The 18,410-nt window shown below is 45.8% G+C and overlaps 1 protein-coding gene across 1 annotated transcript; it reads left to right on the forward strand.

Moving 5' to 3' along the window:
- The first annotated feature begins 1,871 nt into the window (after window positions 1–1,871).
- On the forward strand, window positions 1,872–11,826 carry PPIL6 (peptidylprolyl isomerase like 6). The gene is made up of 8 exons (XM_068412471.1): window positions 1,872–1,958; window positions 3,272–3,367; window positions 3,822–4,010; window positions 4,822–4,884; window positions 5,053–5,200; window positions 7,375–7,431; window positions 10,131–10,266; window positions 11,715–11,826. Exons 1-8 carry the CDS (start codon window positions 1,872–1,874, stop codon window positions 11,824–11,826), a joined length of 888 nt encoding a protein of 295 aa, XP_068268572.1.
- Window positions 11,827–18,410: the final 6,584 nt, after the last annotated feature.

The following is an 18,410-nucleotide window of genomic DNA, read 5'->3' on the forward strand; positions in this document are numbered from 1 at the left end:
TTTCTGCTCATCTAAGAAATATGAATAAGCTTGCAGAAGAACATCATATTGTCATAAACAGGTAGCAGAAAGAGGCTGAAATGAATAACAATCATCCAGCTTAAGATTTTGACATATATAATTTTGATAATTGGCAACCTGATTAATAGATTTTAATGCACCCGAATTACAAAATGATGCAAAAAGAAGGGGAGAAATAAGAGCCAGAATGGGTGGAGACAGCAAATAATCGGTGGCTCTTGGATTGCTGTTTTTTTTAAAAAAAAGCCCATCATAAATTTGCAGAAAAAAGTCCCGTACAGCTAGTGATGCTACCAGCTTCTTGGCTAATAATGTTAAGCTTGTTTGGCTAATTGTTGCTTTTCTTCTTGACTTTGACTATTAGTTGACTATTAGCAGGACATTTATAGTCAATTCCCTTTCTTGCCCACAATGACAGTAAGAATTTCCATGCCTAGAAATTATAAGTGGGAAAAAAAATTCCACTTAAATTTTTTTTTTTTTTAAAGAAAAAGGAATAACAGGAGTGAGTCATATGTATGTGCAGAATTAAATTTCAGGCACAGAATTTGTGTGTAAATTTAAGCACATTTACAAAATGCAGACATCAATCTTCTTTTGAAAATACCATGCAGTAGATTGCTCTGGTTTTAAAACTTACATTTTGTAGTACAAAAAGGAGGAAAGAGACATTTTAAAAGGCCCAATAAACTTCAGTTGCATTAATCCATATCAAGCTAAAAATATGGATGTAGAGAAAAATAGGTAGCGAAGAGAATATTTTCTGAAGCATTACTGATGCTATATTTGACTCTGGGTACGCTGCTTCTCTTCTTGACTTTACACAAGGCTGCTATAGACTTTTTTTGGCTATAGCAGAAGCCATGTGGTCTGGCTACTAAAATTCGGTTCTGCTTGTTGCAGCCCGGTGGTCGTTGTGCCGGCCCTCGGGACGAGGAAGGAAAGGGCTTCCCTTTGCACCCCTCAGTCACTGCCTACGAAACGCAGCTGCAGGTGCACACGCAGCTTGCTGCAGTTAGCCACCATCACCCCCCAGCTTGTCTGCTGCCACCCTGTACCTGTGCCTCGTCCACAGGATTTTGATACGGCCCCTTGTCCAAAACTGTTTCATCTCCCTCAATTTTCTGCGTTTTTTCAGCAGGACAACATCATAACATGAAATGATGACATCTTGTGCAGGGGTCTTTCAGGCCAAGGGAGCAGCTATGGTAGATAAACCTTCAGAATCTGATCATCTTCACCGTCTTTGATACTGTGAGGATGGAGCTCTTCAGTTCCAACATTGCTGCAAATCCCAACAAAACAGCTATGGAAGTGTGACCCTGATGTAAGACAATATCCCTGAGCCACACACGGACCAGAGAAACTTCAGGGCTACATGGGGGAGCCCTTCTGCAACTTGTGATTTCTTTCTCAGTCTGATTTTTTCACAGGCAATGGGTAGTTCAGAAACATCTGACTATGAGGCTATCAGCTTTTTGGTTCAGACTCTGTGGTTATGTACAAATTTATCACTTTATAAGCCATTTGGATATATAATTGAAAAAAAAAGTGCACATTGTTATTAAGATGAGAAATTAATATAATTTTCATTGTATTTAACATCGGTTTGTTCTGCAGAACATCTTTTCCACATGAAAATCACAACTGTCTCATCTGCAATAGGATTTTGACATATTTTTCCTGGGGATGTGATGATTGTTGCGTTGCTCCATGATGTCATGAAAAGTTATGCGAGAGAGAGAGAGAGAGAGAGTCTGTGTGTGTGTGTGTGTGTGTGTGTTGGTGTCCGGCGTTGCCATGGAGCCGGCATCTGTTGACAGACTCGGACTCGTGGTGGCCAGGTCGCCATGGGCCCGCGGCGGGTGCCAGTGGCGGTGACGGTGGTGGGGCTGCTCCGGGACCCGGCTTTCCACGTGGCCAAATGCTCAGCAGAGGTAACCCCCAGGGTTCAATCCCAGCGCCGAGTTGGGAGCAGCGGGGAGCAGTGCGGGCTGGAAGTAAATAAGCAGAGGAATGCCTGCGCCCGGTAGCGGCTCTTAGGAAGAAAATGTTCTGAATTTCAGGTTTCTGCTCTTCAGCACTGCCAGGCACAGGCACTGAGGCTTTACAGACTCCCAGCTCGGCACTGCTCAGGGAGGGGGGTCTCCGTTGCAGCATCCTCACCTTCTTGTTCCTACATCTCCAAATTTTACATCTGTGCAATGCTGCATAAGATGTCGTGCCGATCACAGCTCTGCCAGACTTGCTAGGCAGCATATGACAAGTCCCTTAATGCAGCTCTCTTGGTGCAAATGGGAAAGCAAAAAGCTGCAAACCTCACGGGGCTTTGCAGACTTCTCACAAGGAGCTCGGCTGTGCGGCAGATGCACAGCACGCAGCCCACCGTGGGGTGCGCAATGCTGACCTTTATGCCCTCCCCGCCCGTAAGAGTTTATCTGCCAGGCTTGTTCCCCAGAATTATTTACAGCTGACAAAGCTCTGCCATCTATCAGCAGCCCTCAGGACAAGCCAGGCTGATAGCTGCAGGGGGTGTGCGTCTCTTGGCTTTTTTCCTTTTCTTTTTCCAGCCACCATCCCAACGACAGCAACTGTGAGCTGAATAGAAAGTCACTTCTTCGCTTTATACTTTTTAAGGCCAGCTCAGCTGGCTCTAAGCTACAGCTTGTGGCACTTGTTGCCACAGCCCCCATGGAGATGAGGCTAAATGGATGGACAGGAATGTCCCGTATCTAAATAGCGGTGTGCTCCTGAGGCAATGGTACAAGCAACAGGGACTGGAAAACGTTCACCTTGCAGCCTTCACCAAGCCACTCGCTTGCCCCAAGGCCCTGGGCCCAATCTCCCGGGACAGCAGAGGACTGTGACGACCCGTGCATGCAAAAAAGCATGCAAAAAATGCAGTTGATGATACTCAGCAACATCTTTGAGTATCTCACCGCTTGTATCCATCTCACGTGGGAAGGAGGGGCGGGGGAGTACCAGTATAATTCCATAATATTTGTGAAGCAGCCCTTCATCGAAAACAAGAGACCCAGTACATCCGCGAACAGGGACTTAGAGCAATTTGCACGTACTTCTGCAAGTGTCGGGAATTACGCCAGAGACATGAGGGGTGCAGTGCAGTAACTGGATTAGAACGTGGCTTAGTTTGTAATTCATAAGGGAAATACAAGCTGTGATAGGATAGGGTGTGGGAGGGTATTAAACTGCTTGTAAGCAAATTTTTTTCCTTACCTTGAAAATATAGGCTCTGAAGCTGAAGTTTCCAAACAAGTTTGCAGATCCTGTAATACAGCCTTTAGTAGAATTTGCATGGCATGAATATTTACAGGAGAAAAAGAAGGTAACTCTTGCGGCCTCAGGTTGTTTCGGGCATGAGTCCTCTCCCCGGGGCTGCAGCCTCTCCCAGCTCAGTGCCAACCACGGATTTCGGATGTGAGCTTTTCCACCCCAATTTACTTAACGTTCTCAGAGACCGTCAAGGCAGGATGGGGCTCTCCAGGTGCTTTTCCTGTTCAGTCTGAGCTGCCCTCAAAGTGACACCCAGATGACTTGTCATGATAATGTCCCATAGCAGCAGGATCCAGACCTTTAGGACACATAACTGCATGCAATGTCAGTGCACCTCACCGAAAGCTGCTGCCCAATCCCTTCCAGTTGGCGGGATTTGTGGTTTTAAAAGTAGTAAAGGCATAAAAATACCACAGGCCACCTTACCTGTGGTGGATATTACTGATTGCTTCTTCACTAAGTGCGTAATTGATCTCTGGAGGCTTTATTGTCCCTCTGAAATGCAGGAACTGAGAGGTGAGGTGTGGGCGTATGCCTCTTCGGTGATGTGCTTCATTGATGGCCAGCTGCTGGGGGACGAGAAGGAGCTGCTCAAGTGGTCTTACCATGAGTGGGACTATCGTGACTTCAAGCCTGAGGCACTTTACCAAGCGATTGCTGAGGATTTCTACGCCAAATATCTGAGAAACAGCCAGGCAAGTAGCACTGTTTTACACAAAGGGTACAACGTCTGTAAGTGGCTGGAGAGGTTGTCTGATGAAAGGGCAGGTACCACGAGGAGGAAGGAGAGCGAGCACAGCCGTGGCAGTTTCTTGGTTTCTGCCCCACGATGTACCATGCTGCAACTATGCTGCTCCAAAATCCCCAAACCGCCCAGCCCTTGGGTACCAAAAGTCTTGGGTACCTTTATTCTCGGGTACCAAAAGCCCAACTGCCAAACCTCTCCTTTTGCAGCCAAGACCCCCTGAAATGCCACGGTGTCATGAGATGCGGCGCTGCCAGCGCTGACACGGTATTGAGAGCAGGGAAAAATAAAATGTCATACCAGAATGAATACCACAGAAGATGGAGCATCGATTGCACGCAGATTTGAGGCTGGCTGGGACGAGTGAGAAATGTCGGTTTTGGTGGGATGGCTGGTATTCCTGCACAGTCGTTTATTCCTGCAGATTCATTTATTCCCACCTGTATTGTGTGGGCTGCAATAGGCATATTGCAATAGGCATATTGCAAATAAATAAATGCAAGATGAAGAAGCAGCCCCTGCCCAGTAGTTTGCTTTTAACACACTGTTGGGATAATTGCTGCCCAGAATGAAGAAATGAAACATCCTCTACTTCTTTATTTAAACAAAACTGTAGAAATGCTCTTGTGCATTGACAATCCCGCAGACGTTTTCTGAGACCATTCGCGCCGGGCAGCTGGACCCTGGCCTGCATTAGGAAGCGAGTGCAGCGCGGAGAGTCGGCCTTTCCCTCACTGCATTTGTTTTTCTGCTTTAAACAGCACATGTTTGTGTACCTGGAGATAGCCATTGAGGAACAGCCCGTCGGGAGGCTGCTCTTTGAGGTATGTTACAGAAGTAAAAAGCAAAAGTGAGGAACAAGCACACCCAGCATGGTGGTTTCACCTGCCAAAGGAGGGGGGACAGGAATCTGGTCAGTGGACATTAGCTAGGAGTTTCACACGTTGTCAGCTATGAATTTCACACGTGTTTTCCTCTTCTTGCTTTTGCAGCTCTTTTCGGACGCGTGTCCCAAGACCTGTGAGAATTTCCGCGTCCTGTGCGCCGGAGGAGCAAAGTCTCTCTGCGACGGCCGAGAGCTCACCTACAAAAACTCCCTTTTTCATCGCCTCGTGAAAAACGGGTGGATCCAAGGAGGAGGTACACTTCCAGGTGTCCGGAGTAAATCTGAGTTACAGCGCAAGGGGGGTGGGATGATCTGCATGAATAACAGTCTTCATCCATGGAGAAGTAGCTGAACTCCAGGACAAAGCTAATCTCCCAGAAAACATTTTCTCTTTTAGCCATCTCACTTTCTAAACATAGGAGAAGTTTGGATAATTTGTTCTTTGGGTTATCCAAGACCTTTTCAAAAGAATTTAGGAACCTAATTGAAAAAGTTAAAACTTTTCCATGAAGTTCTTTGGTAAGTAATTAGGAAACTAATTGGAAACATGAAAACACTAAGAATACCCAAATTAAAACATATTACTTGTTTTATGGAGAGATTAACTTACGGAGGCATTTAGCCAAGTGTCAGAGCCCTTCCAAACATGCTGGTGAGTTGTTTGAACCCCAGCGCTATGCCTGGAGTTTGGCACTGACGAGAAAGGCACCACGAACGATGGGTCACGCAGCCTGCCCAACATCCCCAGGGAAACCAAGATAGTTAGGTGTATCAGAAGGCATTTCCTTCATTACTCCCTTTTGGTCTATCACCCATCTTACCTGCGTTTGCCTTGCCTGCTCCAAATGTGAGTGCTTAAATCCATTTTAAGTTTATACTTTGAAGATACACCTCCTACTTGCCATGAAGAACTATGCAGATATCTATGTAGTCCATAAAAGCAACCTAAAATTACAAGCTTGCTGCTGTAGAGGACTAACCATAACCTGACTGGTGTAAGACAATGTCTAAATAAAGTAACAAAACCAGACTTCTTTAAAAAAAAGAATTAAAAAATAGACGCATCAGGCTTCTTTAGTGCCTCACCCATCAGAAATCTGATTCAATAGGAATTTCTCTCTTATCAAACCTCTTTTCTTAGACAAGTTAGTGGTCTTAACTTACCATAATACCACAGCTGCATTTTCATCTTTCTTCTTTCATCTCATCTTCTTCATCTTTCAGAGAGATCTGGACAGGCTGGAGAGTTGGGCGGGGAGAAATTTAATGAAATATAACAAGGGCAAGTGTAGAGTCCTGCATCTGGGCAAGAACAACCCCATGTACCAGTACAAGTTGGGGGCAGAGCTGTTGGAGACCAGCGTAGGGGAAAGGGACCTGGGGGTCCTAGTGGACAGCAGGATGACCATGAGCCAGCAATGTGCCCTTGTGGCCAAGAAGGCCAATGGCATCCTGGGGTGTATTAGAAGGGGTGTGGTTAGTAGGTCGAGAGAGGTTCTCCTCCCCCTCTACTCTGCCCTGGTGAGGCCGCATCTGGAGTATTGTGTCCAGTTCTGGGCCCCTCAGTTCAAGAAGGACAGGGAACTGCTAGAGAGAGTCCAGCGCAGAGCCACGAAGATGATTAAGGGAGTGGAACATCTCCCTTATGAGGAGAGGCTGAGGGAGCTGGGTCTCTTTAGCTTAGAGAAGAGGAGAATGATGGGTGACCTCATCAATGTTTATAAATATGTAAAGGCCAAGTGTCAAGAGGATGGAGCCAGGCTCTTCTCAGTGACATCCCTTGACAGGACAAGGGGCAATGGGTGCAAGCTGGAACACAGGAGGTTCCACTTAAATTTGAGGAAAAACTTCTTTACGGTGAGGGTGACTGAACACTGGAACAGGCTGCCCAGAGAGGTTGTGGAGTCTCCTTCTCTGGAGACATTCAAAAGCCGCCTGGACGCGTTCCTGTGTGATATGGTCTAGGCAATCCTGCCCCGGCAGGGGGATTGGACTAGATGATCTTTCGAGGTCCCTTCCAATCCCTAACATTCTGTGATTCTGTGATTCTGTGATTCTAACCCTACTCTCTCCGTCAGACGTCCTTCTCCGGGACACCCCTTCCTCGGCTGCGCGCTGCCACCACAGGAGATCTCCCAGAAGGGGAGATGCTGTATTCTCACTTGAGATACGAGCTTCAGAGGGGCAGTGATTAAATGCACCGCATGAAATAGTTCTCCATAGAGAGACCGTCTCTTGGGATGGAAGCAGAGGCTCTTCCCAAAGGGCTGTTAAAATTTCAGTAGTAAAACAGAAAGATGGATGAGGTTGTTCCCCGAGGGCGATGCGCAACCCACGTCTCTGACCTCAGCTGAGCTGCCCATTGACAACCCCCAGTAAGGCCTGTGATAAACCTGGTCTCTGACTGTTACTTTTATCTACCCTGCAGACATCATAACCGGAAAGGGAGATGAAGGAGAGTCAATTTATGGTCCCACCTTTGAAGGTATGTTTCCTCAGCTATCCTACTGCACAAATTTCTGCAAAAATCAAGTTGTTGATCTGACCTTATTCACAGAATAACCTGGGAATTTCCTTTCATCTCCCTAAAGCAAAAGGGTTTGCTTTTCAGTCAGAATTATTATCTGCTTGTATTAGCATGAGCTAATACAAGGACACCTTTTGATCTGTAACCTTGTCCCCCTCCTCTGGTGTCCCCCATGCGAAGCAAGGCTCCACCAGCCACCCGGAGAACCCCGCCTAAATGAGGGCTGATGGTCGCCCACTGCCTGCTTCAAACTGGAATACTCACCATTGTGGACAGGACCTTAGAAATGCAGAAGTGGATTAGCTATGGATCTCCAGGCACCCGATACCACTTGTTTAAAGGCATTTAAAGCAATGGAAGTAAATCAGCTTTAACTCCAGATTTCCTGGACCCCAGGCAGCTTTTCAGGCTTGGTCACACCGCAGGCATCACTGCCAGCAGGTCCGTGACTCTGTGGATGCAAGGGGAGTTACTTCTCAATCTCACACAAAACCGTGAAAGTCGAGAAATGACAACATGAGCTAAGTTTAACAAAAAATGTTCCCCCATACTGGTATAAAGTAATAAAATGTAAAGAGAAAAGAACATTGTAACATGCAATATTTAAGAAAAACAACCTATATAATTAACATAGACATTTGGGATTTTCTGTTTAGATTAAATGCTCCCCATAAAGATGTTTACATGACAGTTAAAGCACTTTTCAAACTGATTTATGTTCCCTTATATAAAAGCTTTCCCACTGCCAATGGTGCAAACGATGTGACATTTGAGCAGGCTGGGCAGCAGCCAACAGTGAGATCAGAAATGCCAAGTGTAGCTGAAAACTTTCTTTCCCAAGACGCTGAAGAGCCCGCTCGCGAGGAGAAGCCACTCTCACCTCGAGGCCCCGGGATGGACGGAGCAAAAGCTGGCTGGAGGCGGGTCACTAGTCCACTCTCCCCGGCTGAGTCGCAGCACTGGCGGGCAGGAAAGCTGCTGGAAGTGGAAGCCCAGCGTGCAGGGTTTAAGGCAGCAAATGCTATGGGTTGCCTTCTTTGATGCTGGAGCTCCTGAAATAGCAGCAAGCCTGGACTCTTGGGACACGCACATCTCAGAACACAAGCTCGTATTGGAAAAAATAGGACTGTCTGTTAAATTGTTTGCAAGGCAGATGTCACTGAGGATTTAAAAGTTTATGAATCCTCTTTTCCAGCAATGGCACCCAATAGATTTGTGCTAGTGCACATCTCGCACCCTTTGCACTTTCTGTTCAGGCAGAAATTGTCCATGGAGGAAAACGAGCACCCGGTGTTTTGGTCCCGGCTCCATCCTCCTCCAGGCAGAGCTTGTGCTTTCCCGGTGCTACCCAGGAAAGAAGCTGCTATGCCATGTGGGAAGGTGACAATGCATCAAAAATCACTTAAGTAATTTTAAGGTGGATTTAATTTGGAATCTGTCAGCCTTGAAAGTGTCCCTGGAAGAGTTTTATTACTCATATTGCACATACGCCACGTGTTGATGTATTAAAGGAGAGGATTGCTAATTCTTCCCCTCCCTCTTTTTAATTAAAAGTTGCTTTTCATCCTTGAGTAAGGCGTTCACTTGGGTACGCCTTTCTATTTTAAGATTGCTTTCCCAGTACTTCCCGCCAAACTGTTTTACACTGAGGGCAAATATCTTTGATATCTGAAAAGGGTGAGAGATGCCTCTGTCAGCCGGTAGTGTTCTGGGAGACTCTGCACTTGGCACGCGTCCGGGCACTGCAACGCTTGCTGAAATTAATGGGACACAACTGCATTTTACTGTAATGAGCTGAAAGGACTGAGGTAATTACAGAGAATCACTCAGATTGGAGCATCATGTCATAGGACAAAGCATCCTACTCCAGAATTAGACTGCTGAAGTCATTTTGCAAACCGCAAGGCAGCGGTCAGGGAGTAACTGTTCCGTTAAAATTTAATTACCATTTTTATGAATCAGTTTCTGAGAAGGGCACTCCAACAGGGTAAAAAGAATTTTAGAAAAAATCAGAGAACAATAAAATCTAAACATTTCTACAGTTTCCTTCAAGCTTGTTGAGAGCTCGATGGGGCTCTTGACTGCTCCGTGTGATCAGGTCAGAGACAGGTGAGGGAGGAGGCTAGGATCAGTGCACCCCCTGCTCCCTACCTCGTAGCTGGGCTCCCATCCATGGAGGAGAAGGAATCAGGTTCTTGCCATCATCCCCCAAACCCAAGCATGCCTTATGCCTCTCCTTCCCCAGTCAGCCCTCTTGAGAGCCGTTTCTTCTCTCCCTAACCATTCCCTCCTCAGCCATCACGGAGGATCTTCTTCACCTCCTCACAGCTCTCGCTAGCTCTTGCCTTGCGTCTCCCATCGCCTGCCTCCTCTCCTTGCCACAGCTGCTGAATAAAGCTCCTGCTCTGGGAGCACCCTGACTGGCTTAAGCACTAGGCAGTAATGGGAAGCTCTTTTTAGGAAGGACATCATTGATTCAAACCAGACTTTGCTCACATGAGACTCAATGAGACCTTTGGGGGAAAAGGAGAAGGGAAAGAGAGCAGGGAAGATGGAAAGGGGGAGCTTGCGGGATCTGGCCAAAGGAAGCTCTACGGTGAATAGCAGCAAAGGAAGCAACACAACTGCAGCCTTTCATCCCAAAACTCTTTCCCTAGATGAAAGCTTCTCCGTCCGTCACAAGGGAAGAGGGGTCCTCGGGATGGCCAACAAAGGACGCCACAGCAATGGCTCGCAGTTCTACATCACCCTCCAGCCAGCTCCCTACCTGGACAAAAAATACGTGGCTTTTGGGTACGTACACACAAGCTTGCCAACACTGCAGTGTGCGGGAGGTCGCCCTGGCCCCGCAGGACATTGCTGCCCAGGAGGAAGCGTCCATGAAATCCCTCCAGCAGCTGCAACATAGATGCCTCTGGCCAGGGGGAGGATGGATAAGTCAGATTTGACACCCATCCCTCCCTTTCTCTGCACTGGCCTGGCTTGCTCAAGCTGGAAAACCCTACAGCAAAGCTAAGGCAGGTGCTGGGGCCTCTGCGGGATGAAGGCTACGAATCCATGCTGCATAGCTCGGGGTCAGCCAAGGGTGGGCCCTGACGGACAGGGGGTGTTGAGCAAAGCCTCCAGGCTCCTCTCTGCGCTCACAAGCTGAAAGAAATTATCTTAGTGAATGCGTGCTGAGAGTTTGTTCTCAGTAGGTCAGTGTATAGGGCTGGCCCTGTTAAGATTTTTAGGTTTTCAGGAATGTAATAAGGAAGATTATTGCTCTGAGCAGTTTGCTTGATGCAAAACATGTAAGTATTACCATAGAGAGAGAAATTCACAGTGCAGTTTCCATGTAACCACATCATGGAGGAAGACAGCATTTTTAAAGGAAGCTAAAAGCATAACTGTCTCACCTACAAAGGGAATAAACCAAAAGTGCTTGCTGGCTGGATATACTTATAACCAGCGGTGTTCACCTCAGGTTTCTGCCTTGCCACCAGCTCTGTGTAATCTGAAAGGTGCAGGATCCATGGTCGTACAGCCAGGCCCTCTTAAATATGAGTGGGAGTTTAATCCTGAGGGAACAAAAAGCAGCCACAGCATACAACGAGGACAGCCGGGCACTCTGCAGCTCTGTGCTGGCTCAGTCCTTCTGATGTCCCTGCTTGGGCAAGGGCTGCCTGCAATGTCCTCCCTGCTTGGTACCACTGTGCTGGATGGGATGGGGTGGGGTGGGATATGGTGTGAAGCTTTCCGGAGCACTGCTGGCATTAATCACTGTGCCGGTGCCTGCAGGAGGGAGCAGGACAGGCTGAAAATCATAAAGATTGCAAAATGTTGGACTGTTTTCAGGATACAGATTGGTGCTGTGAAGGAAGGAAACAAAAGGTATTTCTCAGGGAGTCACCTCTAATACTGTCACTTCTGTCAGCATGTCTCTTGACTCCTTCTTCCTCAAAAGTAATGGCCATTTGTAGCTGGGGCACATGGTACAATGCTTATTTCTTTAAATAAATGTAGCTGCATAAAGCCATAGTATTTTCACCTCCCCTAAAATGCTAACTAGGGGCTACTTAATCCAGAACTGATGGCGTTTGTCACTCCATTGCAAGGAATGACTCTTTAAAGAGCAGTGTGGGTGCAGCCTGTCAGCAGGAAACCAGTGCCTGGGTTTGTTATGGCCTCCTACAAGCGGAGGCTTCGGAGCTGGCTCTGGATGGAGGCAGATCATATGTGTGCTTTCTCCACCCCCATAGGCAGCTGATCGAGGGCACGGAGGTCCTCCAGAGACTGGAAGCCGTACCTACGTATAATGAAAGGCCTACAGTAGCCTGCAAGATTGTTAACTGTGGGACCTTCGAGCCGTAATCGTCAGCTGGTTTTCCTGCCTGCTGTAAGGTAGAACACTATTTTCCGCTCAGCTTTTACAGACCTTGATGGCTTTCTCTTAAGGGAAAAATAAAAGCACTTCTTGCACATGAGAATGGCTTGGAATCATTCTTTTGGCTTAAAAAAATTGTTCATAAGCTGTTAAAAAGCACTTTTACAGAAGTATAGAAAAAGACTTAACATATCCCAGTGCCAGCCTACAGTTTATAAGAAATGGTGTTAACATGGTTATATAGTGACAAGCAGACACGATAAAATGCATATATGGCTAAAGCACAAGTGGACAGATGGACACACGCCTATAGGGATAAAGCTAACTGTTCCTGGCTAAATTCTGCCTCTGCCACAACCCCCACAGCACAATTGCCCTGACAGGTTTGCCCCGTATAGCTCAGATACCAGATATAGTCGGCATATGGTAACTCAGGCATCTCATATGGTAACTCAGGCATCTCGGAGCAAAGGAGAAAAAGAAGTGTTTGCAGAACTGCAGCCTCTCTGGATGCCAGACATCTGATCCTGCAGACTACTACAAACTAAAAGTAACACCCTTGAAATCAGCTTGGGATGCATCAGGCTAAAAGCAGGAAATGGTAGAGCAGGCGTGAGCTTTAAGTCATTATATTTGGAAGATGGTCTCAAATAACAAAAATGTGACTATTGCCACTTAAACAGAGAAAAATATAGTTTATAAAGTTACTGAAAAGCAGGAAAGTTTAAGGTTACGTGTGGATGCAAATATATAATACACAATGATTGCTAGTGTCAGGGATTTCTTACATGCAAGATCTCTGATGTACAGTGCAGAGCTCGGGCATGGGTGCCTTCAGCAGAGGGTGGCAGGTAAGCATGGAAAGATGTGTGGAAAACCAAAATGCAGCCTGAAAAGAGAGGCCATAACCAAGTGCATTGGAAGTCCAAAGGAAAGAGCATTCGTCAGGCTTGGATGCAGCTACAAGGCTGAACCAGCCCTGCTGTGCCAGGGCTACACGGGCACCGTCAGCGTGCAGCTCTCTCACCTCTATTTCCAGTGCTATGAAGAGCGCTGTGCTGAGCGACCTTTGCTCTCAGGCTCCCTGTACGAGCCGCTAAACCCCACCAAACAGCGCCAGATGGGAAAGGCTGAATTACAGGAGTATTAGGAGAGACCTAATTTTGTTAAGGCCATGGATTTCGTGAGAAGTAACATGCTTAAGTGTATTTGCCAAATGGGAATGAATTTAATGAATCAGCAAATGTTTAACTGAATGCCTGAAGAGGGCACAGACCTAGAGTGATATCCACATGCTCTGAGTGGGTACAGAGATTGTCTTAATTTTAGCAAGGGGAGTTATGTTTTTCTTTACTTATGGCACAAAACAGAAAGATTCTTTAATCTAAAATATCTGTATATGTCTGTAGGTAGCTAAGGAGCCTTTAACACATTTTGTCCTTTTATTTTCTAAAGCATTCTGCAATCTATACAGAACTAAGTATTCTGTAGGAACATTTCAAATCAATTAAACTGCCTAGAGAATAATTATTTGCACTTCATATTTCTGTGCCAAAGATGAAAATACGGTGTATTTTTTTCATAAAATAACACATTTCCTGACAAATTGCTTTTCATAAGTAATAGAGACTATTGCTGTGAAAGGATATGGCTTCGAAACCCAGCAGTGGGATGGAGGTTAGCGGCTCTTATTTCTTGCAAGGATTTTAAGTTGTATTCAAATGTGTAAAGATAAAAGTCAGAAAACCAATTTTAGTTCTGCAGGTTACAGAGGACAATGCTAAAAGATCAATTAATCGATTTTTTTATGTACTGTTGAGTTGGTCGCCCACAGCAGGTCTGCTCTGTAGCACGGCTGCACCCCGGTGTCCCCAGCATCCCCATGAGGGACTGAGCCAGAGCATAGCAAGTCCAAACAACCTGATCCGAGCAGCAATCAGCACAGAAACTCATGCTCTGGCAATGAGCAGTGTTCAGGATCCCTCAGGGCAGACAAACGCCTGATCGTGTCAAGCATCAGAAAGCTGATCCTGTGCCAGAAGTCACAGACCTGGTAACAGCTATGATGGCTGGATGTACGACATACAGGGTGCCGTATGCTCGGGATCCAGGAAAGCCACATGGAGTGACTGGGCAGGGAACAACTGGTTGAAGTTACTCCACATGGTAAATGTTATAGCGAGAAGAGGAGAGTACAACCAGGAAATGTTTTGAATTTCAGGCATAATGATCCTTCAGGCAAGCCACAATTACTGTATTTGCGTTGGTCGTGACAGGACACTCTGACAGAAAAAATGTGGTAAAATCTTTCATCCAGTATTAAGGAGGTCACCTAAAAGAAAGAGTGTGTCTTTCAACCCTGGTTCCCCAGTGCCTGCAAGTTGAATATGCTTACAGAGCCCAAGGCGATGAACAATGAAACAGGAAAGGAAGAATCGTCTTAAACTCAATCCAAAATGATATTTTGTGCCATATTTTCTCCAGTAACCTAAATCTCTGATCAAGTCACTAGGAATGCATTGCCTCCTCTGAGGGAGCCAGACCAGAGAAGTGGCGTGCACAAACATCTGGAGGACGCACAAGCCCAGAAGCAAGCCATGGGATCTCCAAAAGGCTGGGTAATTCAGGGGCTGTCTGCAGACAGGGAGGTGAAGACTTCCATTGCCAGCTGCTGGTTTTGGAGAAGTTCCCTTCCCCAGCAACCATAAACAAAAAATCCCTCTATAAAGGGCAGATGGCAGGAACCTGCATCCTGAGAAAACTAGTACCTTACCGGATTACAGAGTGGTTTGTTTATGCAATGTGTCACTGCTGCAGGAAGAACTGGTGTCTTTCAAGTTTTGCTTTATTAGAGTTTTATGCTGGGCTTCTTCCTCCAGCAAAACACTCTTTTAGAAACTGCTCTAAATGAAAAGTGATGAAAGAAGCTCTCAGACTACATACTAAGTTATTTTCTTCGTACAGGCATATGTGTTAAAATCGCAAGGCCAGCGTGCTAATAAACCATGGACAGTAGGCTCCAGTCAATACCCCTTACCAATTCAAACACTGATCAGAGCAAAGCTGGAGCATGAAGTCATTAACTACAATGTAGTTCACCTACTCTGAGGTCAGAGGGTTTCTGAATCTGACTGAGGAAGGCTGCTAAGGTCAACAGAAATTGTTAGGTGGCCCTTCAGCTATGTAGGTAGTCCACACTGATCTGGGGAAGTCCTGCGATCTCTGAAGTATATGTTCATTTTAATTGCACCAGACAACATATTTCATCCTCCTACAGACCAGCCTCACTTTCCTTTTTAGACCGTCATGGCTACAGCTCTCTGCTATTGCCCTTTGTATACTTATTGCCTGGGATACACTTAACAAAACCACTGTTGACCCCCAGCCATAAGTCAGAGACAAGAGAGTTCCTGCCACCAATTCCAGGGAGAAAAAAGGTACTCCAAAGGACTGCTTTTGAAAGAACTTTACTGAAAATATCAACTATGCAGCATATCAAATGGATCAGAATGATGCGATACAGCTATTGCACGAAGAAAATGGGTCAGTGTAATGATTTTACAAACTTAATAGAAAGAATCTTGACACTGTAATTCTGATAAGGTTGAGGATGTTAAGGAGCAGCAGTGAGTAGACAGCTCAACAGAGCTCAATCGTGCTCCTACCTCAGATGCTGTGAGGGGAGAAGCACTGGTCTGGGCTGTCAGGACATAGCGAGAGCCGGAGGGCCAGGTCAATGGTCCCCAAGGCCAGGCACAGGCAGGGCTATGACATCCCTGGGGATGCAGCTCGGGCAGGGGGCAGATGCAAGAGCCTCAGCCTAAAAGCATCTCCCGAGAAAAAGTGGGGGAGCCCCTGCTGAGGTTCCTTCATTAGGTGAAATGACAATTTGGAAATGAACACAGATGTTTACAAATTGAACCAAATATCTGTTCCCTTCAGTTTAACTACTTAAAATTCTTTTCATTCATTGCCACCACCCCAAACTGCAGTACACTCCTCTGGAACCTCTTCAAAAGCCCCGTTATCACATCTTGCCCAGCACCAACTGATACAACACAATCTGACACAATTCCTGGGCATTTATTACATTTAAAATGTGCTTCCCTAAAATGGACATCTGCAGACCCTTAGCTTTCACCCATTTTTGCCAAGAACTTTACATAAATTTCCAGTAATGCAGTGTTTGGAATTCCTCATAGATTCAAAACAGAGGTAAACGCCTGGCTAACCACTAAGTATATAACAGCGCAACGAAAAATGAAGAGAGTGATGAATGTGATGTTTTAAATCCAACAACAACAACCCAGACTGCCACGATCCTGCTGACTGTATGCTACAACAAAGTCCCGAGATGCTGACTTTGAGAAAAAACAGACAAACCACATTTATCATTCACTTGGATTCCCACCAGCCCCCTGGATTACATGATAGACATGTTTTCACTTGCTTGTAGAGATGAGCTGTAGCCGTAATTCTTGCCCTGCTGGTAATCTTAGTTCTATCATCTATTTTATTTTCTCTTAGTTTTTCCATATATATGTATACATACTCATTAGGGTCTCGTCTTTCATCAATCCCATTTAACATATATCCTATTTGCTTTCATTCTAAAAAGGAGAGATTTTTAGCATGTAGTCCTCCTGAAATGCAGATTGCAGCAACCATGACACTTCATGTGTCCAGCACATCAAAGAACTGCCACTGCATCCCTCATAAAACACTATGATAACCGCTGGAGATACATTTAATATCATAACCCACAAGAACTGCAAAAAGGAAAACCTGAGTTCAAATAATGCCAGATATCTAGTGAAATCACAAGAGATCCTGTGAATCAAGCCCTGATCCCAGTAGGAGACCCTTGGTCCTTGTCCCAGAAGACGTCAAAATCTCTGCAGGCATGGCCAGGAGGGATGAGTGGAAGCCATAGGAAACTCCCATATTCAATGCTCAGTGCAGTTTCAGTTAGGTTGCAATATATATTTATGCTGCTCCTCAATTTATTTCACATGCTGCTTATTTAAAGTTAGAAGAGAAACACAGTATTTTCATAAGGAATGTGAAAATTATTTCTTCTCATTGAAGAGACAGCAACTTTAATCAAATTGCTGGAATAACTGAACTATTTTAACACTAACACTCCAGTAACAAGTACACGAAGAATGAAAGATAACTAAAGCAAGCGTGTGACTTGAGTCACCTTATCACTTTTCAGAAATAAATTCAGATGTCACTGACATTTACATCCAACAAAACATGTTTGGTCATTTCACTGCAGCTGCTACAAGGTTCCTGTCCATATTGCAATATTAATTCTCTGCGGTTTTCTTTGCAGCCCTTTTTTTATATTTTCACTCTAAGACTCCTTTGCGGGAAGGCAAAGCATTAGCCATCCTGCCCACTAGCGAAGCACCACAATATACAACAGTACAGAAGCTTGTCAGAAAGCTCTATACCCAAATTACGTATTACCAACAGTCCCACAGACCTTTCTGGAGCTCGCGCAGTAATCACGATAGGTAGCTTGCCTTAAAGTTTCTGAATTTGTGTTGGTCTCTTGGCTCATGGCAATAAAACACCTTCAGGAAAGAAAGTAAAATGGAAGATTAAGCTAGAGATTTATTTGGCAGTTTCCTCTCTACTGCCCAAGTCCAGCTCACACTTAGGAGAAAGAGGGGAGACTTTTCCTGGTTATAACTCTCCTTTTTTATATGCCTTTTCATTATGATAGTGCCTCTCTCAAATCAGGACCATACTAAAATTTGCTTTATCGCTCTAGCTTGGCTCTCCTTTATTACAAGCAGGCATAAATGTTTGTCTTGGTTTCCCAACATTTGCCTGTGTTGGCATTGCACAAAACGTTGAGGCAGATTTATGCTAACAAATATTTATTTGCGGAGTCCACTGCTGACAGCATACATTGACTCAAGTTGCATTAGGGAAAAACAAAGGACAGAGATGGGGAAAAAAATAGGCAGAGGGGGAATTCTCCTCTGTGACGGGATCCCCAAACACCCTTTTCCAGGGTGCATAGCTCTCTAGAGCAGAGCTGGACGTGACAGGAGTGAAGATGAAGGCGACAATTTTTACCATGCCTCCTCTCCAGTACTACAGACATTTCGTTATGGACTCCCAGCATGTTGCTCCTACCTGCGATGGCACTAGCGCTGACTGGAGCACAGTTGGGACAACAACGTGCAACTGTTGCACGCTGTTAAGCTTCATGTGTGATCATTATTAATATTTATTTGAACTACTATTACGTACAATTCTCTAAGTTTTTTCAGGGTAGAAAAGAGCTCGTGGAAGAAGTGAACCTCACACCAGCTAAAATCTCTCTGTGAGAAATCCACCGCAAAAAACTGTACTGGAGTTGGCAGGGGCGCAAGAGCTGGAGCCCGAGGTGCCGTGACAGCAGGGTGACAGGGCGGGAGTTCTGCCTCAGCAGCTCCAGGGAAAGTCGCCGCAGCCCACACGGCAGCCTGCAGGGGTGTGAGCCAGCCACGGGCTGCGGAGCGGCGACCGGCTGGCCCCCGGCCTCCCCCAGGCCAGAGTAAGCCAGGCCTGG

This window comes from Nyctibius grandis, chromosome 1 (assembly GCF_013368605.1).
Source record: "Nyctibius grandis isolate bNycGra1 chromosome 1, bNycGra1.pri, whole genome shotgun sequence".
Lineage (NCBI taxonomy): Eukaryota > Metazoa > Chordata > Aves > Nyctibiiformes > Nyctibiidae > Nyctibius > Nyctibius grandis.